This window comes from Eulemur rufifrons, unplaced genomic scaffold, assembly GCF_041146395.1.
Source record: "Eulemur rufifrons isolate Redbay unplaced genomic scaffold, OSU_ERuf_1 scaffold_332, whole genome shotgun sequence".
Taxonomy (NCBI): Eukaryota; Metazoa; Chordata; class Mammalia; order Primates; family Lemuridae; genus Eulemur; species Eulemur rufifrons.
Window position 1 is genome coordinate 19,883 of NW_027183114.1, and position 27,730 is coordinate 47,612.

General features: G+C 45.7%; 1 protein-coding gene across 1 annotated transcript; it reads right to left on the reverse strand.

Annotated features, from left to right (window-relative positions):
• Positions 1 to 4,627: 4,627 nt before the first annotated feature.
• LOC138380282 (germ cell nuclear acidic protein-like) lies at positions 4,628 to 23,532 on the reverse strand. The gene is made up of 11 exons (XM_069464941.1): positions 23,469 to 23,532; positions 21,049 to 21,414; positions 19,949 to 20,024; positions 17,173 to 17,234; positions 16,754 to 16,790; positions 14,295 to 14,377; positions 11,445 to 11,810; positions 10,345 to 10,420; positions 7,569 to 7,630; positions 7,150 to 7,186; positions 4,628 to 4,775 (listed from the first exon to the last, which is right to left on the reverse strand). Exons 1-11 carry the CDS (start codon positions 23,530 to 23,532, stop codon positions 4,628 to 4,630), a joined length of 1,377 nt encoding a protein of 458 aa, XP_069321042.1.
• Positions 23,533 to 27,730: the final 4,198 nt, after the last annotated feature.

Genomic DNA, 27,730 nt, shown 5'->3' on the forward strand with positions numbered 1-27,730 from the left:
AAATTTACCACCAGGAGTACAAGTCCATAGATTATGTTTCAAGGCTCATGTTACTGTCATTGGAAAATATATGCAGCCTGGACGCAGTAGCCCACCCCTGCAGTCCCAGCTACTCTAGAGGCTGAGGCAGGAGGATCGCTTGAGCCCAGGAGTTTGAGGTTGCTGTGAGCTAGGCTGACACCAAGGCACTCACTCTAGCCAGGGCAACAGTGAGACTCTGTCTCAAAAAACAAAACAAAACAAAACAAAAGCAAAACAAAACAAACAAAAAACCCCCATTTCCATACTATATATGGTAGTAAGAGTAACTAGGTTCAGCCAGAGCACTAGAAAAACCTAGAAGACAATCTTGACCCCTCTCCCTCCAATTCTGACCATCAGAGCAACTTGTTGCTTCTGCCTTTTCACCATTTCCACGGCCTTCGCCTTAGTTTAGTGAACACTAGTGGCCATTAGACTGTGTCCAGCCTGAAAAAAAAGTATCTTGTTGGGCTACACATTCTTTGATGTAAGGACAAAGGCATCCTCAGAGGCCAGAGATGCTGTGGGGGGGCAGAAAATGCCCCCCAGCAGGCACCTGCAGCCACCGTGGTGGAGCACCCACGCCCAGCCAGCGGCGGCCTCCTCCCCTGCTCAGGCCCTCCCATTCAGGGACAGAAACCTTGCCATTCCCCACTCCAAACCCGGCCAGACGCCTTCATCCCCTTGCAGACTCCCCGCCACATGCCCAGTGGACTGCTTCACAGGTAACAACTGTGCACGGAATATGAGCACTACATACCCAGCCTCAGGTTTTTCAACTTTTGCTGCTCTGGGTTTCTTCTTGGAAGGCCCACGCTTTTTTCGTCCTTTAACGGCTGAAAGGATAGTAGTTAATTTGTACCCTGAACATTGGTACCATCAAGCAACTGACAGAACGGCAAGCCCAGGAGGATCCCCCACAGCCAAGCCCAGAACAGTATGTCTGAACAAGTGTCTGAAGCCTGCATACTGCTGTGTTTGTCATGCTGAACCCTCTCACCTGTGAATCACAGAGCTGCCAGCAGCGTAAGCTGGGCAAGATTCTGTGACAGCCACCAAGCACCATGAAGGGACAGGAGTGTGCCGTTAGAGGCCAGGCAGTATGAGCAAGGGAAGCACATGCAGTTGAAGCATGGCACAGCTCACACGCTTGCTCTGAGCAGTGGCTCACAGCCGAGGCAGCACCTTCACCCTGGGTGCAAGCCAAATCTTTCTTCCTTCGTCTAGGACCCATCCTGCCAATTGCGCTGGCCAGAGATTTGTTTACCAATAGTGTCATTCATTTATTTAAAAAAGTTATTAAAACTCTATTACATGCCAAGCACCGGGCTAGACCCTGAGGGAGATTAAAAGATGAGGAAGAGTTCTCCCATGAAGAGGCTCACAGTCTACGAGGGGGATGGATTCAGGAGCATAGTATAACTGGGACTAGTGCTTTAGTAGAGACAGGCTCTAGAACTTAGGGAACCCAGGGAAGGAGGAGACACTCTGACCTATGGCTTCGGCTTCAGAAAGAAGTGACAATTGGACTGGGTCCTAAGAAAAATGGGATATCCTCAGGACAAAATGCACAGGCAGGAAACACTCCAGGCCTGTGGAACAGAGAACGCTAAGATACGGGAGCATGAGAAATACGTGGGCATTCCTCCCCCGTTCCCAGAACAATCCTTTTGCTGGGATGGCTGCCTCCAGTGGCCATTAGGAAGTTGCTGAAATAGCACAGGCTTTGGCAGGTGGGACAGGCAGACCCGACAAGACAGACAAACTTGGCAGGCTTAGGCACCTTTGGTGGGACAGGCATACTTGGCATGACTGGCTTACCAGGCGGCACACAAATATTTTTGGGTTTTTGCTTCCTTTTCCTCGGTTGTTTCGCCACAGATGTAGGCTTTTTATCAGTTGGCATCTTTCTATCTGAAATCGCTAGGTTAGCCTCAGGATCATTTGGTGGCTGGCTGAGGTTTCCACCAAGATCCTGCTCACCAACATCATCGGATACATTGCGCTGGGACACAGTAGACTCATCCAGCTCTTTCTCATCTGAGGTAGTTTGGCCCTGATCACATGAATCCCCTTCTTTTAGCACAGGATCCTTCAAATCATTGCTGTCAGCATCTTCCTCAATTATTAGAGGCTCTATGATGGTCAGCTCATCGTCAGTATCAAATAACTCCTCCACAGATTCTTCTGAAATGCAAGAGACACAGTCATATACATACCCCCTCTGCCCCCACCTCATATACCAAACTTCAGCAGATTATTGAGCTCAAATTAAATGAGCTGGGAACTGTGACATTTTGAATCACAGTTAAGAATTAGCTGTTTTGGATTGTTTTCTATCTATTTCTTTTTTATTTTAGGAACAGATAAAATAGCAATCAAAGTCCAGTGTCAATTTCCACATCATTCTCTAAGTAACACAATGTAGTTGGCTCAGGGGTTCCCAAATACGGGTCTGCAGACTTGTAGATTTTCACTGGTCCACAGCAAAATAAGAGAAAAAAGAATAGTAAAGTGGTGTTTTTGTCCCCATCAAGTTAAATTTCTGTAATTGGAAGAACTGTCCTGACTAAACTTTTGGTGCTCTTTACTCTATGAAATTATAGAGATAGTAGATGGTAGCTGGATTTTTTTATTTCCTTCATTAGACAGATTAAAAATTGGCAACTCTACGTTGGTCACCAAAATTTCATTGTTTTAAATTAGACCATAAGTGCAAAGCTCTCAGAACCACTGACATAAGAGTGAAGAATTAGGTCCTGACACCAGCACTCTCTGAGAGGCCTTGGGAACATGCAGCACATCACCGCCTGTCTGCACTAAGCATCTTGTCACCTGGAAACAAAGGCCAGCACGTCTGACACCACATGCTCTGTGGAGCCTGTTTGGAACTCAAGGTCTAGGTTTCTATGATTCTGGATGTAAAAAAATCTAAACCATGGCATGGGGAAGACATGAAGATGTATTGATGGTACAAAACCTCTTTATCCTAAAACTGCAGCTTCTGAGTGTCTCATTTGATATTTAGCTATGAAAGAACTTGAAATATGAAATAAGGAAAGAGAAAAGGAGTAGGTGCTCTCATGGTAAAAAGTCCTCCCTTCCTAGAAAATTTAAAGATTGCCCACTTGCAGTGGAAATTTAAAATTTTTTAAAAGTGCAGACACACTGATTACAATATATATATTTAAAAAATGACTGTGACAGTGAGAAAGGTTAGAAGTGAGGTTGGAGTATGTTTTAAAGCTCATCAGATCTTTCATTCTATAGAATTTCCTAAATTCATTACAATCATGAAAGAAATGCCATGTGGAAAACAGCAAAGAAACATACAAAACCAGTCCTATGAGAGCAGCCTCCACTGCTGGGATGGACACCCACAGGCAGAGCCCCGGGGCCAGCAAGGTAAGAGCAGCCTTAGTTGAAAGTTCACCCTCAAAAGAACGTCTCTTCTGGTTCAAGGAGTCAGAACCTGGCGGCCTTCGGTGGTGAACTGGTTTCTGTTCCTGTCACTCCTCCCCTGCCCTCCAGCTGCCTCCTTGAGGTTCCCTTCAGTATTGGAGCAGCTTGTCATGTCAGACCCCCTGTTCAGTACCCGGACCTCTGTCCCACTCAGGCACAGCCACCCAAGCTAGAGAGAGGGAGGGGGAAAGAAAATTGAGGGGACAGGGGGTGAAACAACACGACACTAGGGCTCCAAGCCACCTTTCCTTTCCCTGCTGAGATCCCAGGTTAGCTAGGAAACTGTGGCCAACGATAGCTCTTGGGTAGGGATCTAAGAAGTAGCCAGAGAAAGTACACAGTCATTTTTTATACACTGTCAGCACTGTGTCCCTACTTTTAAAAACTTTTTAAATTTCTTTAAGGACCTCCCATTTTCAGTTGAGTTCAGCTTAGCAAACATTAATTAGGTGCCCAAGTATCACGCTCTACACCTGGTACTGACTGAACAAACATCAGTGAACTACTATCCCTAATGCTTAAGAAGCTTCTAGTCTTCCTGTGTCTCATGTCCACTGAGCAGCTAGGGTCTGAACTGCAAGTAAAGCTCCGAGCCTCACAAAAAAGCCTCTTTGAATCCACAGAGGCAAGGATCTTCTGTGAGAAACAGGCTCTAAGAAACACAGGAATCTCTAGAAAATATAAAGGACGTGGCCAACAGCAGACATCAACAGCTTGATGGAGAAAGCAGGGATTTCCCCTGAGGTGTCACTGCCAGCTGGCCCACAACCACCGCCCACCCAAGTGTCCACCAAGCTGGAAGAACGAGTCCATGCCTCCTCCTCCTTTCCTCCTCCTCGTCATTCCCACACATAGAGAAGGAGGGGAAGAGTGGAAGAGGGAGCAGCAGAGCAGCCTGCATACTTCTCAGCCTCAGTTCTCGACTTTGTCCCCTCTGCTCCCCTGGTGTAGTCCTACGCAAGCAAGAACTCTACTGAGGGGGCCGCCTCAGGTCTAAGGCAGAAAGAACAGTGGCGTCTGTGTTAGGAAATTGACCAAGAGGTACAGGGAACCCAGCCATATCCACAGCCAGCACATAGGAGGAAAGAAATGGTGGCGCTTGCTACTAAGTGATTCCGAATAGAAAGTCTGCTGACTCTTATCCTCACACTACTGTGTGTGATGAGGTTTCAGAGCTCAGCTGCTTCTCTGGGAGAGCAGTATACTTGCCATCACTGCTTATTTCAAATAGCCTGGATTTCTTTTCCTTTCGCAAGTATTCACCATCAGATTCCCAGTCAATCGTCTCCAAGCTGAGTGATGAGAGGGGGAAAAACAAAAGAGAAATGTCAGTGCGACAGTCTCCCTGTCACGGCATTTTCAATGAACACGATCACTTGTCAATTTTTTGTCTTTTCCCCACAGTAATTCTGTTCCCCTTCTTTAGAGCTACTCAGTCTTGCCATTATTCCCGCTTTTCCATCTTTTCCATGTTTCTACCGCATCTTTCCATCTGTCTCACTTCTAAAAGAAGGTATCTGTCACGCATTGAGAGTGAAATGGGCTCTGTCAGAGTGCTCACATTCAAATAGTTTGGGTGCGGGGCAGGGGAACTGAGAGGGAAATGTCTAGTTAGAAAATGTCATCACTTTTCTTTATCGAGTTTGAGATCCAGTTGTCTGGGAAGGGCAAAGGGCCACAGACGGAGAGAGGCAGCCTGAGAGCAAGGAGGTTTCTCCTCAGCGCCACTCTCTGCAACCCCAAACCGGCAGGCACCCTCTCTTCAATTGAAAGAGTGCTCTGGCAGGAGTCAAACTCAGTGGTGGCCCTGCACCACTGAGGGTGCCAGTGGTGTGCACCCCCTGGGGTCCTCATTCTCAGCTGGGGCTGGTATTTGGGTCAGAGACTCCAGCAGGATGAAATTTGCCACACTCCTGTATTTTCCAAATAGTGAAACATGGGCATGATATACTTTTCATGATGAGAGAAAAATAATATACTGTTACAGGACTTGGATGCACCTGTTACAGAGATAAATGTTAATCTATTTCCACCATGTTCACCACTTTTAAGCTGCCAAATTGATGGGCCTTTGCTATCCTGTTGACTATGCCATCCTCAAAACTCTCTCTTCTCTTGATTTCTGGAACACAGTTATCTTTTGGGCCTCATCTCACCTTTCCATCTCACTCCTTCTCACTCACTTGCCTCCCTCAAGTCAACCCCAGGGTTCATCCTCAGCCTCTCGATGGCAATCCAATCAATTCCTAAGGATTGGGTTGCCGAGCCCAATATGTCAGCCCAATCCATTATATCCAGCCTGACTTCTAACTTCTAGCTCCACAGTTACAACTTCTTCCCTGGACGTCCTGTGGGCTGGGCCAGTATTTAGTCAGCATGCACAGGCACAGCCTTACCAATTGTTTATTCATGGCATCTGTTCTGACCGGCAGGCATCCATCCTGACGAATCCCTGCCTGTGCTCTATTGGTCGTTAGATGTGTTCAATATCACCCTGTCTACAAGCCCCTCAGTTCCAACATGCCCCAAACAACTCGTCACTGTCCTCCCAAATCCACTCTTCCTATAGTATCCCTTATATAGAAGCCATTTGGGACTGGACCAAGACCTGTGGGCACTTCTTGCAGGCCCCTTAAAACAGATTTTCTTTAAATATTTGTTCAACATCTACCTAGTGGAGGCTGGAAGAAACTAATGTTTCTATTTGGTGATGCTCACGCTACCACATGCATTTGTCAAAATTAATCAAACTGTACACCTAAAAAGGGTGAATTTTATTGTATGTAAAGCAGACCTCAATAAACCTGAATTTAAAAGTATAATTAATAAAACTGATCATCTCCAATTAATGGCTTTATATTATACAATGCCTAACTTGGTTCTAGGATTTCAGCCGACTATAACTGCCAACCTCAAATGACTTTTCACACATTAGTATCAGTATTTTTACATGTTGCAAAAATGCACAACAGAGATAAATCAGAGCACTCTTTGGCTTGATGGGATGAGCAGGAATGACCAATTCACATTGCTGTAGTAATTCAAGGAGTCAACGTGCAAACCATACTTGTCTAGCACCATACTTCAGATATATTACAGTAATTTTTCAGCACCCCCTATAGTTTGGGACCTGGACAACACCCCTTTATCTAGCTCTGCTTAGAGCAGAGGATTCATTAATAGGAATAGCAATAGGTAAGGCTGAAAGATAGGTTATGGCCAGACCACAGAGGGCTGTACATACTTGGCTAAACAGCTTGATTTTTAGAGGACAAGCTACTTCAGTTGGGGATCAATACGATCAAAGCAGTGCCTTGGGAGATTCATGTGGAACTGGTATACAGACTGGATCAGAGGAGGAGAGGATCAAGGTCAGGAGCCCAGTTAAAAAGGAGTAACAACCGGTAAGGGCTTAGACGAGTGGAGACTGGAAGTAAGGCATGGTTCACAGACATTTTGAAGAAGAAACTGACCAATTTAGAGAATGCGCCAGAGACAAGGAACCTAATATTCTCAACCTGGTTGGAAGGTCAAACACCCATTATGATCCTGCTGAGCACCAGTGTTCACAGAGGAAATGGGATGTTTACTCTTAAATCTTCTTCATCAGAGCATCAGGCTTTTTTCCTTAAAAAAATGTCAAGTTTCGCTAATTCTCCTACTCACCCGATTGGTCTCTTCTGTGCTTCCGTTGTGGTCGCAACTAAACCAGAGAAAGAGAGAGGGCATTAGGAAGCATCTGAAGCACGGTAACATTTGCTTAGCCATGTGTTTAACTCCCTAAAACCAAAGTCCATAAATTGGAGCTGGTTAAAATTTACATCTCCCATGAAAGACAAAGAGGAAATAAAAGTAAGGAGACCCAGACCCAAAAACAGGAACAGGAAGTGAGTTGGAAAAGAAGCCCAGAGAAACTCCTCTGCTCCTGACAGTAGGGAAGTAAACTTCCTTTCCCCAGCCCAGAGAGAGTCCTAGAGGACATGAACCTAGGACCAGCTTAGGCTAAACGTCCCAAATGACATTTCAGTCATCTCTACAAAGACACTTCAAAATGTACATTACTGCTCTGAGCGGACTCTACTTACCGGGCCCACTGTCTTCATCAGGCTCATTGTCTTTATCGCTGGAATCAAGCGGGAGAATGAAACTGCAAAAGTAAAAGATACTTTTTAAAAGGAAGGCTACCAACATCATAGGCAACCAAACATCACAAATCTCGAGTAAGTGAAGAGAACAACCAATCAGAGTTTCTGAAATACAAAAAGGTTTGCAGGGCTTTAAGCCTTTACCACAATAGTGGCGGTAAAAAAAAAAAAAATTAGAAGCAACAACCTTCTAAGTAGTCTTTACTGCTGAATCAAAGATAGGGGAAAAATGTCAGCTGAGTACCATTAGCTGTCAGTGAGAAGCATGTTTTCTGCCAAGTGATTTATTTCTATTTAAAGATATGAAAGTCAGTCCTGAGAAAGGGGCCATGGGATAAAGGGCTTGAGGATGAAGAGATTGCAGTTAAAAATCAAAAGGATTAAAATAAAATTTTGTTCTAAGTGTGACCAGATTTTTTTTAAAACGGGGTAAAGGAGCAAGGAGGTCCCCTTTTAGGGCGTTACTGCTTGGAGAGCACCTACCGATGAGCTTCCTATCTAGGTAAATGGCCAAGGACTCAAGTCCACTTCTTGGGGAGCCAACAAAGGATGTCTGCAAAGCTGCACCTGCTCTCTGCAGTGAGCCATGATGCCAGGGCCTCTTGCTTCTCTGCCTCATGAGATGCCTGTGGACCCAGCATGCGCTCTCCACTGCTCATGCAAGGCCACTTTGCCCGTGGCTGTTGCTTACCAGACGGCTGTGCATACTACCCGAGGGTAAGCCAAGCGCATTCCTGCTCAGGACCCTGCAGCTCCCCGGACAGCAGCCGACTGGATATCCCACTGTCAGCCGCTCATTACACAGGGCCAAACCCCAGCCCAGAGGAGCCACAGAGCCACGCTGCAGTAAGCATCACTTCACTGCTGGAGCTTGGCTACCTCAGAGGTAATCTTGTCATTAGTTATGCTGACACATAGCCACAGGGGATATCAAAATGCTAGAGGAGGTAGACATAACAGCTCTAAGTCGAGGTTTCACATATCAACAGTTAGACTTGGCCAGCAAAGGGGCAGGGGTGGGGGGAGGGGGCTGCTCACGCCTATAATCCTAGCACTTCAGGAGGCCAAGGCAGGAAGGATCGCCTGAGGACAGGAGTTCTAGACCAGCCTCAGCAAGAACGAGACCCCATCTCTAAAAAAATAGAAAAATTAGCCGGGCATGGTGGGACTGTACCCGCCTGTAGTCCCAGCTACTTGGGAGGCTGAGGCAGGAGGATTGCTTGAGCACAGGAGTTTAAGATCGCAGGGAACTATGATGACAACACTGCACTCTAGCCCAGGAGACACAGCAAGACCCTGTCTCAAAAAAAAAAAAAAAAAAAAAAAAAGTTCTTGCTTTGGGAGTTTTATATAAAGAGGAAAAAAAAAGAAACAAGAAAGTCAGACTTCACTTCTTTAGGAGTTTTCATTGGGTCCAGAGGCTGTTACTGGGCTTATTGTCTACTTTTTCAGTCTTTCAAGACACATGCTGGCTCACTCCCTTGACTAGATTTCCTACTCACTTATCAGCCACTACACACTGGACTTACTCAGTAGGAAGCTTCAAATTTATTTTTTTAGTAAGGAAAGAAAACTGGCTGGGTGTAAAGTTTCCTAGGAATGGGTCAAGACATCACCTTGGGTATCAGTAAATAGCACTATATACAAACTAAAAAGTGATTCAAACTTGATCCTTTTACATTTGTGTTACACACACACAAATATGTCTGATACACATACAAATATTTTTTGAGAGGTCAGGCAAAAGGAACAAAGGATGGGAAACATGACAAAGAAAGTTGCACAACAGAGAGCCCCACCCCAATCTCTAAAGGCAAAATATCCAGTTCCGGGATGGATAGTAACCAATAGAAGTGGTCCAAGGAAAGCACTAAGGAAGAAATATGTGGTCGAAAAGAAGGCAGACTTTGTTTGGTATCTTTTTCAAGTAAAATTTACCACCAGGAGTACAAGTCCGTAGATTCTGTTTCAAGGCTCATGTTACTGTCACTGGAAAATATATGCAGCCTGGGCACAGTAGCCCACCCCTACAGTCCCAGCGACTCTAGAGGTTGAGGCAGGAGGATCGCTTGAGCCCAGGAGTTTGAGGTTGCTGTGAGCTAGGCTGACACCAAGACACTCACTCTAGCCTGGGCAACAGTGAGACTCTGTCTCAGAAAACAAAACAAAACAAAACAAAACAAAAGCAAAACAAAACAAACAAAAAACCCCCATTTCCATACTATATATGGTAGTAAGAGTAACTAGGTTCAGCCAGAGGACTAGAAAAGCCTAGAAGACAATCTTGACCCCTCTCCCTCCAATTCTGACCATCAGAGCAACTTGTTGCTTCTGCCTTTTCACCATTTCCACGGCCTTCGCCTTAGTTTAGTGAACACTAGTGGCCATTAGACTGTGTCCAGCCTGAAAAAAAAGTATCTTGTTGGGCTACACATTCTTTGATCTAAGGACAAAGGCATCCTCAGCGGCCAGAGATGCTGTGGGGGGGCAGAAAATGCCCCCCACCAGACACCTGCAGCCACCGTGGTGGAGCACCCACGCCCAGCCAGTGGCGGCCTCCTCCCCTGCTCAGGCCCTCCCATTCAGGGACAGAAACCTTGCCATTCCCCACTCCAAACCCGGCCAGACGCCTTCATCCCCTTGCAGACTCCCCGCCGCATGCCCAGTGGACTGCTTCACAGGTAACAACTGTGCACGGAATATGAGCACTACATACCCAGCCTCAGGTTTTTCAACTTTTGCTGCTCTGGGTTTCTTCTTGGAAGGCCCACGCTTTTTTCGTCCTTTAACGGCTGAAAGGATAGTAGTTAATTTGTACCCTGAACATTGGTACCATCAAGCAACTGACAGAACGGCAAGCCCAGGAGGATCTCCCACAGCCAAGCCCAGAGCAGTATGTCTGAACAAGTGTCTGAAGCCTGCATACTGCTGTGTTTGTCATGCTGAACCCTCTCACCTGTGAATCACAGAGCTGCCAGCAGCGTAAGCTGGGCAAGATTCTGTCACAGCCACCAAGCACCATGAAGGTGGGCAAGATTCTGTCACAGCCACCAAGCACCATGAAGGGACAGGAGTGTGCCGTTAGAGGCCAGGCAGTATGAGCAAGGGAAGCACATGCAGTTGAAGCATGGCACAGCTCACACGCTTGCTCTGAGCAGTGGCTCACAGCCGAGGCAGCACCTTCACCCTGGGTGCAAGCCAAATCTTTCTTCCTTCGTCTAGGACCCATCCTGCCAATTGCGCTGGCCAGAGATTTGTTTACCAATAGTGTCATTCATTTATTTAAAAAAGTTATTAAAACTCTATTACATGCCAAGCACCGGGCTAGACCCTGAGGGAGATTAAAAGATGAGGAAGAGTTCTCCCATGAAGAGGCTCACAGTCTACGAGGGGGACGGATTCAGGAGCATAGTATAACTGGGACTACTGCTTTAGTAGAGACAGGCTCTAGAACTTAGGGAACCCAGGGAGGGAGGAGACACTCTGACCTATGGCTTCGGCTTCAGAAAGAAGTGACAATTGGACTGGGTCCTAAGAAAAATGGGATATCCTCAGGACAAAATGCACAGGCAGGAAACACTCCAGGCCTGTGGAACAGAGAACGCTAAGATACGGGAGCATGAGAAATACGTGGGCATTCCTCCCCCGTTCCCAGAACAATCCTTTTGCTGGGATGGCTGCCTCCAGTGGCCATTAGGAAGTTGCTGAAATAGCACAGGCTTTGGCAGGTGGGACAGGCAGACCCGACAAGACAGACAAACTTGGCAGGCTTAGGCACCTTTGGTGGGACAGGCATACTTGGCATGACTGGCTTACCAGGCGGCACACAAATATTTTTGGGTTTTTGCTTCCTTTTCCTCGGTTGTTTCGCCACAGATGTAGGCTTTTTATCAGTTGGCATCTTTCTATCTGAAATCGCTAGGTTAGCCTCAGGATCATTTGGTGGCTGGCTGAGGTTTCCACCAAGATCCTGCTCACCAACATCATCGGATACATTGCGCTGGGACACAGTAGACTCATCCAGCTCTTTCTCATCTGAGGTAGTTTGGCCCTGATCACATGAATCCCCTTCTTTTAGCACAGGATCCTTCAAATCATTGCTGTCAGCATCTTCCTCAATTATTAGAGGCTCTATGATGGTCAGCTCATCGTCAGTATCAAATAACTCCTCCACAGATTCTTCTGAAATGCAAGAGACACAGTCATATACATACCCCCTCTACCCCCACCTCATATACCAAACTTCAGCAGATTATTGAGCTCAAATTAAATGAGCTGGGAACTGTGACATTTTGAATCACAGTTAAGAATTAGCTGTTTTGGATTGTTTTCTATCTATTTCTTTTTTATTTTAGGAACAGATAAAATAGCAATCAAAGTCCAGTGTCAATTTCCACATCATTCTCTAAGTAACACAATGTAGTTGGCTCAGGGGTTCCCAAATACGGGTCTGCAGACTTGTAGATTTTCACTGGTCCACAGCAAAATAAGAGAAAAAAGAATAGTAAAGTGGTGTTTTTGTCCCCATCAAGTTAAATTTCTGTAATTGGAAGAACTGTCCTGACTAAACTTTTGGTGCTCTTTACTCTATGAAATTATGGAGATAGTAGATGGTAGCTGGATTTTTTTATTTCCTTCATTAGACAGATTAAAAATTGGCAACTCTACGTTGGTCACCAAAATTTCATTGTTTTAAATTAGACCATAAGTGCAAAGCTCTCAGAACCACTGACATAAGAGTGAGGAATTAGGTCCTGACACCAGCACTCTCTGAGAGGCCTTGGGAACATGCAGAACATCACCGCCTGTCTGCACTAAGCATCTTGTCACCTGGAAACAAAGGCCAGCACGTCTGACACCACATGCTCTGTGGAGCCTGTTTGGAACTCAAGGTCTAGGTTTCTATGATTCTGGATGTAAAAAAATCTAAACCATGGCATGGGGAAGACATGAAGATGTATTGATGGTACAAAACCTCTTTATCCTAAAACTGCAGCTTCTGAGTGTCTCATTTGATATTTAGCTATGAAAGAACTTGAAATATGAAATAAGGAAAGAGAAAAGGAGTAGGTGCTCTCATGGTAAAAAGTCCTCCCTTCCTAGAAAATTTAAAGATTGCCCACTTGCAGTGGAAATTTAAAATTTTTTAAAAGTGCAGACACACTGATTACAATATATATATTTAAAAAATGACTGTGACAGTGAGAAAGGTTAGAAGTGAGGTTGGAGTATGTTTTAAAGCTCATCAGATCTTTCATTCTATAGAATTTCCTAAATTCATTACAATCATGAAAGAAATGCCATGTGGAAAACAGCAAAGAAACATACAAAACCAGTCCTATGAGAGCAGCCTCCACTGCTGGGATGGACACCCACAGGCAGAGCCCCGGGGCCAGCAAGGTAAGAGCAGCCTTAGTTGAAAGTTCACCCTCAAAAGAACGTCTCTTCTGGTTCAAGGAGTCAGAACCTGGCGGCCTTCGGTGGTGAACTGGTTTCTGTTCCTGTCACTCCTCCCCTGCCCTCCAGCTGCCTCCTTGAGGTTCCCTTCAGTATTGGAGCAGCTTGTCATGTCAGACCCCCTGTTCAGTACCCGGACCTCTGTCCCACTCAGGCACAGCCACCCAAGCTAGAGAGAGGGAGGGGGAAAGAAAATTGAGGGGACAGGGGGTGAAACAACACGACACTAGGGCTCCAAGCCACCTTTCCTTTCCTTGCTGAGATCCCAGGTTAGCCAGGAAACTGTGGCCAACGATAGCTCTTGGGTAGGGATCTAAGAAGTAGCCAGAGAAAGTACACAGTCATTTTTTATACACTGTCAGCACTGTGTCCCTACTTTTAAAAACTTTTTAAATTTCTTTAAGGACCTCCCATTTTCAGTTGAGTTCAGCTTAGCAAACATTAATTAGGTGCCCAAGTATCACGCTCTACACCTGGTACTGACTGAACAAACATCAGTGAACTACTATCCCTAATGCTTAAGAAGCTTCTAGTCTTCCTGTGTCTCATGTCCACTGAGCAGCTAGGGTCTGAACTGCAAGTAAAGCTCCGAGCCTCACAAAAAAGCCTCTTTGAATCCACAGAGGCAAGGATCTTCTGTGAGAAACAGGCACTAAGAAACACAGGAATCTCTAGAAAATATAAAGGACGTGGCCAACAGCAGACATCAACAGCTTGATGGAGAAAGCAGGGATTTCCCCTGACGTGTCACTGCCAGCTGGCCCACAACCACCGCCCACCCAAGTGTCCACCAAGCTGGAAGAACGAGTCCATGCCTCCTCCTCCTTTCCTCCTCCTCGTCATTCCCACACATAGAGAAGGAGGGGAAGAGTGGAAGAGGGAGCAGCAGAGCAGCCTGCATACTTCTCAGCCTCAGTTCTCGACTTTGTCCCCTCTGCTCCCCTGGTGTAGTCCTAGGCAAGCAAGAACTCTACTGAGGGGGCCGCCTCAGGTCTAAGGCAGAAAGAACAGTGGCGTCTGTGTTAGGAAATTGACCAAGAGGTACAGGGAACCCAGCCATATCCACAGCCAGCACATAGGAGGAAAGAAATGGTAGCGCTTGCTACTAAGTGATTCCGAATAGAAAGTCTGCTGACTCTTATCCTCACACTACTGTGTGTGATGAGGTTTCAGAGCTCAGCTGCTTCTCTGGGAGAGCAGTATACTTGCCATCACTGCTTATTTCAAATAGCCTGGATTTCTTTTCCTTTCGCAAGTATTCACCATCAGATTCCCAGTCAATCGTCTCCAAGCTGAGTGATGAGAGGGGGAAAAACAAAAGAGAAATGTCAGTGCGACAGTCTCCCTGTCACGGCATTTTCAATGAACACGATCACTTGTCAATTTTTTGTCTTTTCCCCACAGTAATTCTGTTCCCCTTCTTTAGAGCTACTCAGTCTTGCCATTATTCCCGCTTTTCCATCTTTTCCATGTTTCTACCGCATCTTTCCATCTGTCTCACTTCTAAAAGAAGGTATCTGTCACGCATTGAGAGTGAAATGGGCTCTGTCAGAGTGCTCACATTCAAATAGTTTGGGTGCGGGGCAGGGGAACTGAGAGGGAAATGTCTAGTTAGAAAATGTCATCACTTTTCTTTATCGAGTTTGAGATCCAGTTGTCTGGGAAGGGCAAAGGGCCACAGACGGAGAGAGGCAGCCTGAGAGCAAGGAGGTTTCTCCTCAGCGCCACTCTCTGCAACCCCAAACCGGCAGGCACCCTCTCTTCAATTGAAAGAGTGCTCTGGCAGGAGTCAAACTCAGTGGTGGCCCTGCACCACTGAGGGTGCCAGTGGTGTGCACCCCCTGGGGTCCTCATTCTCAGCTGGGGCTGGTATTTGGGTCAGAGACTCCAGCAGGATGAAATTTGCCACACTCCTGTATTTTCCAAATAGTGAAACATGGGCATGATATACTTTTCATGATGAGAGAAAAATAATATACTGTTACAGGACTTGGATGCACCTGTTACAGAGATAAATGTTAATCTATTTCCACCATGTTCACCACTTTTAAGCTGCCAAATTGATGGGCCTTTGCTATCCTGTTGACTATGCCATCCTCAAAACTCTCTCTTCTCTTGATTTCTGGAACACAGTTATCTTTTGGGCCTCATCTCACCTTTCCATCTCACTCCTTCTCACTCACTTGCCTCCCTCAAGTCAACCCCAGGGTTCATCCTCAGCCTCTCGATGGCAATCCAATCAATTCCTAAGGATTGGGTTGCCGAGCCCAATATGTCAGCCCAATCCATTATATCCAGCCTGACTTCTAACTTCTAGCTCCACAGTTACAACTTCTTCCCTGGACGTCCTGTGGGCTGGGCCAGTATTTAGTCAGCATGCACAGGCACAGCCTTACCAATTGTTTATTCATGGCATCTGTTCTGACCGGCAGGCATCCATCCTGACGAATCCCTGCCTGTGCTCTATTGGTCGTTAGATGTGTTCAATATCACCCTGTCTACAAGCCCCTCAGTTCCAACATGCCCCAAACAACTCGTCACTGTCCTCCCAAATCCACTCTTCCTATAGTATCCCTTATATAGAAGCCATTTGGGACTGGACCAAGACCTGTGGGCACTTCTTGCAGGCCCCTTAAAACAGATTTTCTTTAAATATTTGTTCAACATCTACCTAGTGGAGGCTGGAAGAAACTAATGTTTCTATTTGGTGATGCTCACGCTACCACATGCATTTGTCAAAATTAATCAAACTGTACACCTAAAAAGGGTGAATTTTATTGTATGTAAAGCAGACCTCAATAAACCTGAATTTAAAAGTATAATTAATAAAACTGATCATCTCCAATTAATGGCTTTATATTATACAATGCCTAACTTGGTTCTAGGATTTCAGCCGACTATAACTGCCAACCTCAAATGACTTTTCACACATTAGTATCAGTATTTTTACATGTTGCAAAAATGCACAACAGAGATAAATCAGAGCACTCTTTGGCTTGATGGGATGAGCAGGAATGACCAATTCACATTGCTGTAGTAATTCAAGGAGTCAACGTGCAAACCATACTTGTCTAGCACCATACTTCAGATATATTACAGTAATTTTTCAGCACCCCCTATAGTTTGGGACCTGGACAACACCCCTTTATCTAGCTCTGCTTAGAGCAGAGGATTCATTAATAGGAATAGCAGTAGATAAGGCTGAAAGATAGGTTATGGCCAGACCACAGAGGGCTGTACATACTGGGGGCTAAACAGCTTGATTTTTAGAGGACAAGCTACTTCAATTGGGGATCAATACGATCAAAGCAGTGCCTTGGGAGATTCATGTGGAACTGGTATACAGACTGGATCAGAGGAGGAGAGGATCAAGGTCAGGAGCCCAGTTAAAAAGGAGTAACAACCGGTAAGGGCTTAGACGAGTGGAGACTGGAAGTAAGGCATGGTTCACAGACATTTTGAAGAAGAAACTGACCAATTTAGAGAATGCGCCAGAGACAAGGAACCTAATATTCTCAACCTGGTTGGAAGGTCAAACACCCATTATGATCCTGCTGAGCACCAGTGTTCACAGAGGAAATGGGATGTTTACTCTTAAATCTTCTTCATCAGAGCATCAGGCTTTTTTCCTTAAAAAAATGTCAAGTTTCGCTAATTCTCCTACTCACCCGATTGGTCTCTTCTGTGCTTCCGTTGTGGTCGCAACTAAACCAGAGAAAGAGAGAGGGCATTAGGAAGCATCTAAAGCACGGTAACATTTGCTTAGCCATGTGTTTAACTCCCTAAAACCAAAGTCCATAAATTGGAGCTGGTTAAAATTTACATCTCCCATGAAAGATAAAGAGGAAATAAAAGTAAGGAGACCCAGACCCAAAAACAGGAACAGGAAGTGAGTTGGAAAAGAAGCCCAGAGAAACTCCTCTGCTCCTGACAGTAGGGAAGTAAACTTCCTTTCCCCAGCCCAGAGAGAGTCCTAGAGGAGATGAACCTAGGACCAGCTTAGGCTAAACGTCCCAAATGACATTTCAGTCATCTCTACAAAGACACTTCAAAATGTACATTACTGCTCTGAGTGCACTCTACTTACCGGGCCCACTGTCTTCATCAGGCTCATTGTCTTTATCGCTGGAATCAAGCGGGAGAATGAAACTGCAAAAATAAAAGATACTTTTTAAAAGCAAGGCTACCAACATCATAGGCAACCAAATATCACAAATCTCGAGTAAGTGAAGAGAACAACCAATCAGAGTTTCTGAAATACAAAAAGGTTTGCAGGGCTTTAAGCCTTTATCACAATAGTGGAGGTAAAAAAAAAAAAATTAGAAGCAACAAGCTGCTAAGTAGTCTTTACTGCTGAATCAAAGATAGGGGAAAAATGTCAGCTGAGTACCATTAGCTGTCAGTGAGAAGCATGTTTTCTGCCAAGTGATTTATTTCTATTTAAAGATATGAAAGTCAGTCCTGAGAAAGGGGCCATGGGATAAAGGGCTTGAGGATGAAGAGATTGCAGTTAAAAATCAAAAGGATTAAAATAAAATTTTGTTCTAAGTGTGACCAGATTTTTTTTAAAAAGGGGTAAAGGAGCAAGGAGGTCCCCTTTTAGGGCGTTACTGCTTGGAGAGCACCTACCGATGAGCTTCCTATCTAGGTAAATGGCCAAGGACTCAAGTCCACTTCTTGGGGAGCCAACAAAGGATGTCTGCAAAGCTGCACCTGCTCTCTGCAGTGAGCCATGATGCCGGGGCCTCTTGCTTCTCTGCCTCATGAGATGCCTGTGGACCCAGCATGCGCTCTCCACTGCTCATGCAAGGCCACTTTGCCCGTGGCTGTTGCTTACCAGACGGCTGTGCATACTACCCGAGGGTAAGCCAAGCGCATTCCTGCTCAGGACCCTGCAGCTCCCCGGACAGCAGCCGACTGGATATCCCACTGTCAGCCGCTCATTACACAGGGCCAAACCCCAGCCCAGAGGAGCCACAGAGCCACGCTGCAGTAAGCATCACTTCACTGCTGGAGCTTGGCTACCTCAGAGGTAATCTTGTCATTAGTTATGCTGACACATAGCCACAGGGGATATCAAAATGCTAGAGGAGGTAGACATAACAGCTCTAAGTCGAGGTTTCACATATCAACAGTTAGACTTGGCCAGCACAGGGGCAGGGGTGGGGGGAGGGGGCTGCTCACGCCTATAATCCTAGCACTTCAGGAGGCCAAGGCGGGAAGGATCGCCTGAGGCCAGGAGTTCTAGACCAGCCTCAGCAAGAACGAGACCCCATCTCTAAAAAAATAGAAAAATTAGCCGGGCATGGTGGGACTGTACCCGCCTGTAGTCCCAGCTACTTGGGAGGCTGAGGCAGGAGGATTGCTTGAGCACAGGAGTTTAAGATCGCAGTGAACTATGATGACAACACTGCACTCTAGCCCAGGAGACACAGCAAGACCCTGTCTCAAATAAAAAAAAAAAAAAAAAAAAAAAAAGTTCTTGCTTTGGGAGGTTTATATAAAGAGGAAAAAAAAAAGAAACAAGAAAGTCAGACTTCACTTCTTTAGGAGTTTTCATTGGGCCCAGAGGCTGTTACTGGCCTTATTGTCTACTTTTTCAGTCTTTCAAGACACATGCTGGCTCACTCCCTTGACTAGATTTCCTACTCATTTATCAGCCACTACACACTGGACTTACTCAGTAGGAAGCTTCAAATTTATTTTTTTAGTAAGGAAAGAAAACTGGCTGGGTGTAAAGTTTCCTAGGAATGGGTCAAGACATCACCTTGGGTATCAGTAAATAGCACTATATACAAACTAAAAAGTGACTCAAACTTGATCCTTTTACATTTGTGTTACACACACACAAATATGTATGATACACATACAAATATGTTTTGAGAGGTCAGGCAAAAGGAACAAAGGATGGGAAACATGACAAAGAAAGTTGCACAACAGAGAGCCCCACCCCAATCTCTAAAGGCAAAATATCCAGTTCCGGGATGGATAGTAACCAATAGAAGTGGTCCAAGGAAAGCACTAAGGAAGAAATATGTGGTCGAAAAGAAGAAAGACTTTGTTTGGTATCTTTTTCAAGTAAAATTTACCACCAGGAGTACAAGTCCGTAGATTCTGTTTCAAGGCTCATGTTACTGTCACTGGAAAATATATGCAGCCTGGGCGCAGTAGCCCACCCCTGCAGTCCCAGCTACTCTAGAGGCTGAGGCAGGAGGATCGCTTGAGCCCAGGAGTTTGAGGTTGCTGTGAGCTAGGCTGACACCAAGGCACTCACTCTAGCCCGGGCAACAGTGAGACTCTGTCTCAGAAAACAAAACAAAACAAAACAAAAGCAAAACAAAACAAACAAAAAAAACCCCATTTCCATACTATATATGGTAGTAAGAGTAACTAGGTTCAGCCAGAGCACTAGAAAAGCCTAGAAGACAATCTTGACCCCTCTCCCTCCAATTCTGACCATCAGAGCAACTTGTTGCTTCTGCCTTTTCACCATTTCCACGGCCTTCGCCTTAGTTTAGTGTACACTAGTGGCCATAAGACTGTGTCCAGCCTGAAAAAAAAGTATCTTGTTGGGCTACACATTCTTTGATGTAAGGACAAAGGCATCCTCAGAGGCCAGAGATCCTGTGGGGGGGGCAGAAAATGCCCCCCACCAGGCACCTGCAGCCACCGGGTGGAGCACCCACGCCCAGCCAGCGGCGGCCTCCTCCCCTGCTCAGGCCCTCCCATTCAGGGACAGAAACCTTGCCATTCCCCACTCCAAACCCGGCCAGACTCCTTCATCCCCTTGCAGACTCCCCGCCACATGCCCAGTGGACTGTTTCACAGGTAACAACTGTGCACGGAATATGAGCACTACATACCCAGCCTCAGGTTTTTCAACTTTTGCTGCTCTGGGTTTCTTCTTGGAAGGCCCACGCTTTTTTCGTCCTTTAACGGCTGAAAGGATAGTAGTTAATTTGTACCCTGAAAATTGGTACCATCAAGCAACTGACAGAACGGCAAGCCCAGGAGGATCTCCCACAGCCAAGCCCAGAGCAGTATGTCTGAACAAGTGTCTGAAGCCTGCATACTGCTGTGTTTGTCATGCTGAACCCTCTCACCTGTGAATCACAGAGCTGCCAGCAGCGTAAGCTGGGCAAGATTCTGTCACAGCCACCAAGCACCATGAAGGTGGGCAAGATTCTGTCACAGCCACCAAGCACCATGAAGGGACGGGAGTGTGCCGTTAGAGGCCAGGCAGTATGAGCAAGGGAAGCACATGCAGTTGAAGCATGGCACAGCTCACACGCTTGCTCTGAGCAGTGGCTCACAGCCGAGGCAGCACCTTCACCCTGGGTGCAAGCCAAATCTTTCTTCCTTCGTCTAGGACCCATCCTGCCAGTTGCACTAGCCAGATATTTATTAACCAATAGTGTCATTCATTTATTTAAAAAAGTTATTAAAACTCTATTACATGCCAAGCACCGGGCTAGACCCTGAGGGAGATTAAAAGATGAGGAAGAGTTCTCCCATGAAGAGGTTCACAGTCTACGAGGGGGACGGATTCAGCAGCATAGTATAACTGGGACTAGTGCTTTAGTAGAGACAGGCTCTAGAACTTAGGGAACCCAGGGAGGGAGGAGACACTCTGACCTATGGCTTCGGCTTCAGAAGGAAGTGACAATTGGACTGGGTCCTAAGAAAAATGGGATATCCTCAGGACAAAATGCACAGGCAGGAAACACTCCAGGCCTGTGGAACAGAGAACGCTAAGATACGGGAGCATGAGAAATACGTGGGCATTCCTCCCCCGTTCCCAGAACAATCCTTTTGCTGGGATGGCTGCCTCCAGTGGCCATTAGGAAGTTGCTGAAATAGCACAGGCTTTGGCAGGTGGGACAGGCAGACCCGACAAGACAGACAAACTTGGCAGGCTTAGGCACCTTTGGAGGGACAGGCATACTTGGCATGACTGGCTTACCAGGCGGCACACAAATATTTTTGGGTTTTTGCTTCCTTTTCCTCGGTTGTTTCGCCACAGATGTAGGCTTTTTATCAGTTGGCATCTTTCTATCTGAAATCGCTAGGTTAGCCTCAGGATCATTTGGTGGCTGGCTGAGGTTTCCACCAAGATCCTGCTCACCAACAACATCGGATACATTGCGCTGGGACACAGTAGACTCATCCAGCTCTTTCTCATCTGAGGTAGTTTGACCCTGATCACATGAATCCCCTTCTTTTAGCACAGGATCCTTCGAATCATTGCTGTCAGCCTCTTCCTCAAGTACTGGAGGCTCCGTGATGGTCGGCTCATTGTCAATATCAAATAACTCCTCCACAGACTCTTCTGAAATGCAAGGGACACAGTCATATACATACCCCCTCTACCCCCACCTCATATACCAAACTTCAGCAGATTATTGAGCTCAAATTAAATGAGCTGGGAACTGTGACATTTTGAATCACAGTTAAGAATTAGCTGTTTTGGTTTGTTTTCTATCTATTTCTTTTTTATTTTAGGAACAGATAAAATAGCAATCAAAGTCCAGTGTCAATTTCCACATCATTCTCTAAGTAACACAATGTAGTTGGCTCAGGGGTTCCCAAATACGGGTCTGCAGACTTGTAGATTTTCACTGGTCCACAGCAAAATAAGAGAAAAAAGAATAGTAAAGTGGTGTTTTTGTCCCCATCAAGTTAAATTTCTGTAATTGGAAGAACTGTCCTGACTAAACTTTTGGTGCTCTTTACTCTATGAAATTATGGAGATAGTAGATGGTAGCTGGATTTTTTTATTTCCTTCATTAGACAGATTAAAAATTGGCAACTCTACGTTGGTCACCAAAATTTCATTGTTTTAAATTAGACCATAAGTGCAAAGCTCTCAGAACCACTGACATAAGAGTGAGGAATTAGGTCCTGACACCAGCACTCTCTGAGAGGCCTTGGGAACATGCAGAACATCACCGCCTGTCTGCACTAAGCATCTTGTCACCTGGAAACAAAGGCCAGCACGTCTGACACCACATGCTCTGTGGAGCCTGTTTGGAACTCAAGGTCTAGGTTTCTATGATTCTGGATGTAAAAAAATCTAAACCATGGCATGGGGAAGACATGAAGATATATTGATGGTACAAAACCTCTTTATCCTAAAACTGCAGCTTCTGAGTGTCTCATTTGATATTTAGCTATGAAAGAACTTCAAATATGAAATAAGGAAAGAGAAAAGGAGTAGGTGCTCTCATGGTAAAAAGTCCTCCCTTCCTAGAAAATTTAAAGATTGCCCACTTGCAGTGGAAATTTAAAATTTTTTAATAGTGCAGACACACTGATTACAATATATATATTTAAAAAATGACTGTGACAGTGAGAAAGGTTAGAAGTGAGGTTGGAGTATGTTTTAAAGCTCATCAGATCTTTCATTCTATAGAATTTCCTAAATTCATTACAATCATGAAAGAAATGCAATGTGGAAAACAGCAAAGAAACATACAAAACCAGTCCTATGAGAGCAGCCTCCACTGCTGGGATGGACACCCACAGGCAGAGCCCCGGGGCCAGCAAGGTAAGAGCAGCCTTAGTTGAAAGTTCACCCTCAAAAGAACGTCTCTTCTGGTTCAAGGAGTCAGAACCTGGCGGCCTTCGGTGGTGAACTGGTTTCTGTTCCTGTCACTCCTCCCCTGCCCTCCAGCTGCCTCCTTGAGGTTCCCTTCAGTATTGGAGCAGCTTGTCATGTCAGACCCCCTGTTCAGTACCCGGACCTCTGTCCCACTCAGGCACAGCCACCCAAGCTAGAGAGAGGGAGGGGGAAAGAAAATTGAGGGGACAGGGGGTGAAACAACACGACACTAGGGCTCCAAGCCACCTTTCCTTTCCCTGCTGAGATCCCAGGTTAGCTAGGAAACTGTGGCCAACGATAGCTCTTGGGTAGGGATCTAAGAAGTAGCCAGAGAAAGTACACAGTCATTTTTTATACACTGTCAGCACTGTGTCCCTACTTTTAAAAACTTTTTAAATTTCTTTAAGGACCTCCCATTTTCAGTTGAGTTCAGCTTAGCAAGCATTAATTAGGTGCCCAAGTATCACGCTCTACACCTGGTACTGACTGAACAAACATCAGTGAACTACTATCCCTAATGCTTAAGAAGCTTCTAGTCTTCCTGTGTCTCATGTCCACTGAGCAGCTAGGGTCTGAACTGCAAGTAAAGCTCCGAGCCTCACAAAAAAGCCTCTTTGAATCCACAGAGGCAAGGATCTTCTGTGAGAAACAGGCTCTAAGAAACACAGGAATCTCTAGAAAATATAAAGGACGTGGCCAACAGCAGACATCAACAGCTTGATGGAGAAAGCAGGGATTTCCCCTGACGTGTCACTGCCAGCTGGCCCACAACCACCGCCCACCCAAGTGTCCACCAAGCTGGAAGAACGAGTCCATGCCTCCTCCTCCTTTCCTCCTCCTCGTCATTCCCACACATAGAGAAGGAGGGGAAGAGTGGAAGAGGGAGCAGCAGAGCAGCCTGCATACTTCTCAGCCTCAGTTCTCGACTTTGTCCCCTCTGCTCCCCTGGTGTAGTCCTAGGCAAGCAAGAACTCTACTGAGGGGGCCGCCTCAGGTCTAAGGCAGAAAGAACAGTGGCGTCTGTGTTAGGAAATTGACCAAGAGGTACAGGGAACCCAGCCATATCCACAGCCAGCACATAGAAGGAAAGAAATGGTAGCGCTTGCTACTAAGTGATTCCGAATAGAAAGTCTGCTGACTCTTATCCTCACACTACTGTGTGTGATGAGGTTTCAGAGCTCAGCTGCTTCTCTGGGAGAGCAGTATACTTGCCATCACTGCTTATTTCAAATAGCCTGGATTTCTTTTCCTTTCGCAAGTATTCACCATCAGATTCCCAGTCAATCGTCTCCAAGCTGAGTGATGAGAGGGGGAAAAACAAAAGAGAAATGTCAGTGCGACAGTCTCCCTGTCACGGCATTTTCAATGAACACGATCACTTGTCAATTTTTTGTCTTTACCCCACAGTAATTCTGTTCCCCTTCTTTAGAGCTACTCAGTCTTGCCATTATTCCCGCTTTTCCATCTTTTCCATGTTTCTACCGCATCTTTCCATCTGTCTCACTTCTAAAAGAAGGTATCTGTCACGCATTGAGAGTGAAATGGGCTCTGTCAGAGTGCTCACATTCAAATAGTTTGGGTGCGGGGCAGGGGAACTGAGAGGGAAATGTCTAGTTAGAAAATGTCATCACTTTTCTTTATCGAGTTTGAGATCCAGTTGTCTGGGAAGGGCAAAGGGCCACAGACGGAGAGAGGCAGCCTGAGAGCAAGGAGGTTTCTCCTCAGCGCCACTCTCTGCAACCCCAAACCGGCAGGCACCCTCTCTTCAATTGAAAGAGTGCTCTGGCAGGAGTCAAACTCAGTGGTGGCCCTGCACCACTGAGGGTGCCAGTGGTGTGCACCCCCTGGGGTCCTCATTCTCAGCTGGGGCTGGTATTTGGGTCAGAGACTCCAGCAGGATGAAATTTGCCACACTCCTGTATTTTCCAAATAGTGAAACATGGGCATGATATACTTTTCATGATGAGAGAAAAATAATATACTGTTACAGGACTTGGATGCACCTGTTACAGAGATAAATGTTAATCTATTTCCACCATGTTCACCACTTTTAAGCTGCCAAATTGATGGGCCTTTGCTATCCTGTTGACTATTCCATCCTCAAAACTCTCTCTTCTCTTGATTTCTGGAACACAGTTATCTTTTGGGCCTCATCTCACCTTTCCATCTCACTCCTTCTCACTCACTTGCCTCCCTCAAGTCAACCCCAGGGTTCATCCTCAGCCTCTCGATGGCAATCCAATCAATTCCTAAGGATTGGGTTGCCGAGCCCAATATGTCAGCCCAATCCATTATATCCAGCCTGACTTCTAACTTCTAGCTCCACAGTTACAACTTCTTCCCTGGACGTCCTGTGGGCTGGGCCAGTATTTAGTCAGCATGCACAGGCACAGCCTTACCAATTGTTTATTCATGGCATCTGTTCTGACCGGCAGGCATCCATCCTGACGAATCCCTGCCTGTGCTCTATTGGTCGTTAGATGTGTTCAATATCACCCTGTCTACAAGCCCCTCAGTTCCAACATGCCCCAAACAACTCGTCACTGTCCTCCCAAATCCACTCTTCCTATAGTATCCCTTATATAGAAGCCATTTGGGACTGGACCAAGACCTGTGGGCACTTCTTGCAGGCCCCTTAAAACAGATTTTCTTTAAATATTTGTTCAACATCTACCTAGTGGAGGCTGGAAGAAACTAATGTTTCTATTTGGTGATGCTCACGCTACCACATGCATTTGTCAAAATTAATCAAACTGTACACCTAAAAAGGGTGAATTTTATTGTATGTAAAGCAGACCTCAATAAACCTGAATTTAAAAGTATAATTAATAAAACTGATCATCTCCAATTAATGGCTTTATATTATACAATGCCTAACTTGGTTCTAGGATTTCAGCCGACTATAACTGCCAACCTCAAATGACTTTTCACACATTAGTATCAGTATTTTTACATGTTGCAAAAATGCACAACAGAGATAAATCAGAGCACTCTTTGGCTTGATGGGATGAGCAGGAATGACCAATTCACATTGCTGTAGTAATTCAAGGAGTCAGCGTGCAAACCATACTTGTCTAGCACCATACTTCAGATATATTACAGTAATTTTTCAGCACCCCCTATAGTTTGGGACCTGGACAACACCCCTTTATCTAGCTCTGCTTAGAGCAGAGGATTCATTAATAGGAATAGCAGTAGATAAGGCTGAAAGATAGGTTATGGCCAGACCACAGAGGGCTGTACATACTGGGGGCTAAACAGCTTGATTTTTAGAGGACAAGCTACTTCAATTGGGGATCAATACGATCAAAGCAGTGCCTTGGGAGATTCATGTGGAACTGGTATACAGACTGGATCAGAGGAGGAGAGGATCAAGGTCAGGAGCCCAGTTAAAAAGGAGTAACAACCGGTAAGGGCTTAGACGAGTGGAGACTGGAAGTAAGGCATGGTTCACAGACATTTTGAAGAAGAAACTGACCAATTTAGAGAATGCGCCAGAGACAAGGAACCTAATATTCTCAACCTGGTTGGAAGGTCAAACACCCATTATGATCCTGCTGAGCACCAGTGTTCACAGAGGAAATGGGATGTTTACTCTTAAATCTTCTTCATCAGAGCATCAGGCTTTTTTCCTTAAAAAAATGTCAAGTTTCGCTAATTCTCCTACTCACCCGATTGGTCTCTTCTGTGCTTCCGTTGTGGTCGCAACTAAACCAGAGAAAGAGAGAGGGCATTAGGAAGCATCTGAAGCACGGTAACATTTGCTTAGCCATGTGTTTAACTCCCTAAAACCAAAGTCCATAAATTGGAGCTGGTTAAAATTTACATCTCCCATGAAAGACAAAGAGGAAATAAAAGTAAGGAGACCCAGACCCAAAAACAGGAACAGGAAGTGAGTTGGAAAAGAAGCCCAGAGAAACTCCTCTGCTCCTGACAGTAGGGAAGTAAACTTCCTTTCCCCAGCCCAGAGAGAGTCCTAGAGGACATGAACCTAGGACCAGCTTAGGCTAAACGTCCCAAATGACATTTCAGTCATCTCTACAAAGACACTTCAAAATGTACATTACTGCTCTGAGCGGACTCTACTTACCGGGCCCACTGTCTTCATCAGGCTCATTGTCTTTATCGCTGGAATCAAGCGGGAGAATGAAACTGCAAAAATAAAAGATACTTTTTAAAAGGAAGGCTACCAACATCATAGGCAACCAAACATCACAAATCTCGAGTAAGTGAAGAGAACAACCAATCAGAGTTTCTGAAATACAAAAAGGTTTGCAGGGCTTTAAGCCTTTATCACAATAGTGGAGGTAAAAAAAAAAAAATTAGAAGCAACAAGCTGCTAAGTAGTCTTTACTGCTGAATCAAAGATAGGGGAAGAATGTTAGCTGAGTACCATTAGCTGTCAGTGAGAAGCATGTTTTCTGCCAAGTGATTTATTTCTATTTAAAGATATGAAAGTGAGTCCTGAGAAAGGGGCCATGGGATAAAGGGCTTGAGAATCAAGAGATTGCAGTTAAAAATCAAAAGGATTAAAATAAAATTTTCCTCTAAGTGTGACCAGATTTTTTTTAAAAGGGGGTAAAGGAGCAAGGAGGTCCCCTTTTAGGGCGTTACTGCTTGGAGAGCACCTACCGATGAGCTTCCTATCTAGGTAAATGGCCAAGGACTCAAGTCCACTTCTTGGGGAGCCAACAAAGGATGTCTGCAAAGATGCACCTGCTCTCTGCAGTGAGCCATGATGCCGGGGCCTCTTGCTTCTCTGCCTCATGAGATGCCTGTGGACCCAGCATGCGCTCTCCACTGCTCATGCAAGGCCACTTTGCCCGTGGCTGTTGCTTACCAGACGGCTGTGCATACTACCCGAGGGTAAGCCAAGCGCATTCCTGCTCAGGACCCTGCGGCTCCCCGGACAGCAGCCGACTGGATATCCCACTGTCAGCCGCTCATTACACAGGGCCAAACCCCAGCCCAGAGGAGCCACAGAGCCACGCTGCAGTAAGCATCACTTCACTGCTGGAGCTTGGCTACCTCAGAGGTAATCTTG

Bases quoted from the DNA above. Each gene is read 5' to 3' on its own strand.
- LOC138380282 (XM_069464941.1), bottom strand. From the start codon at position 23,532: ATGACGAGGAGGAGGAAAGGAGGAGGAGGCATGGACTCGTTCTTCCAG. The intron at 20,025-21,048 runs GTAAGCCAGTCA...CTATCCTTTCAG, and splicing joins AAATATTTGTGTGCCGCCTG to CCGTTAAAGGACGAAAAAAG. The intron at 4,776-7,149 runs GTGAGTAGGAGA...CTCATCACTCAG, and splicing joins GCACAGAAGAGACCAATCGG to CTTGGAGACGATTGACTGGG.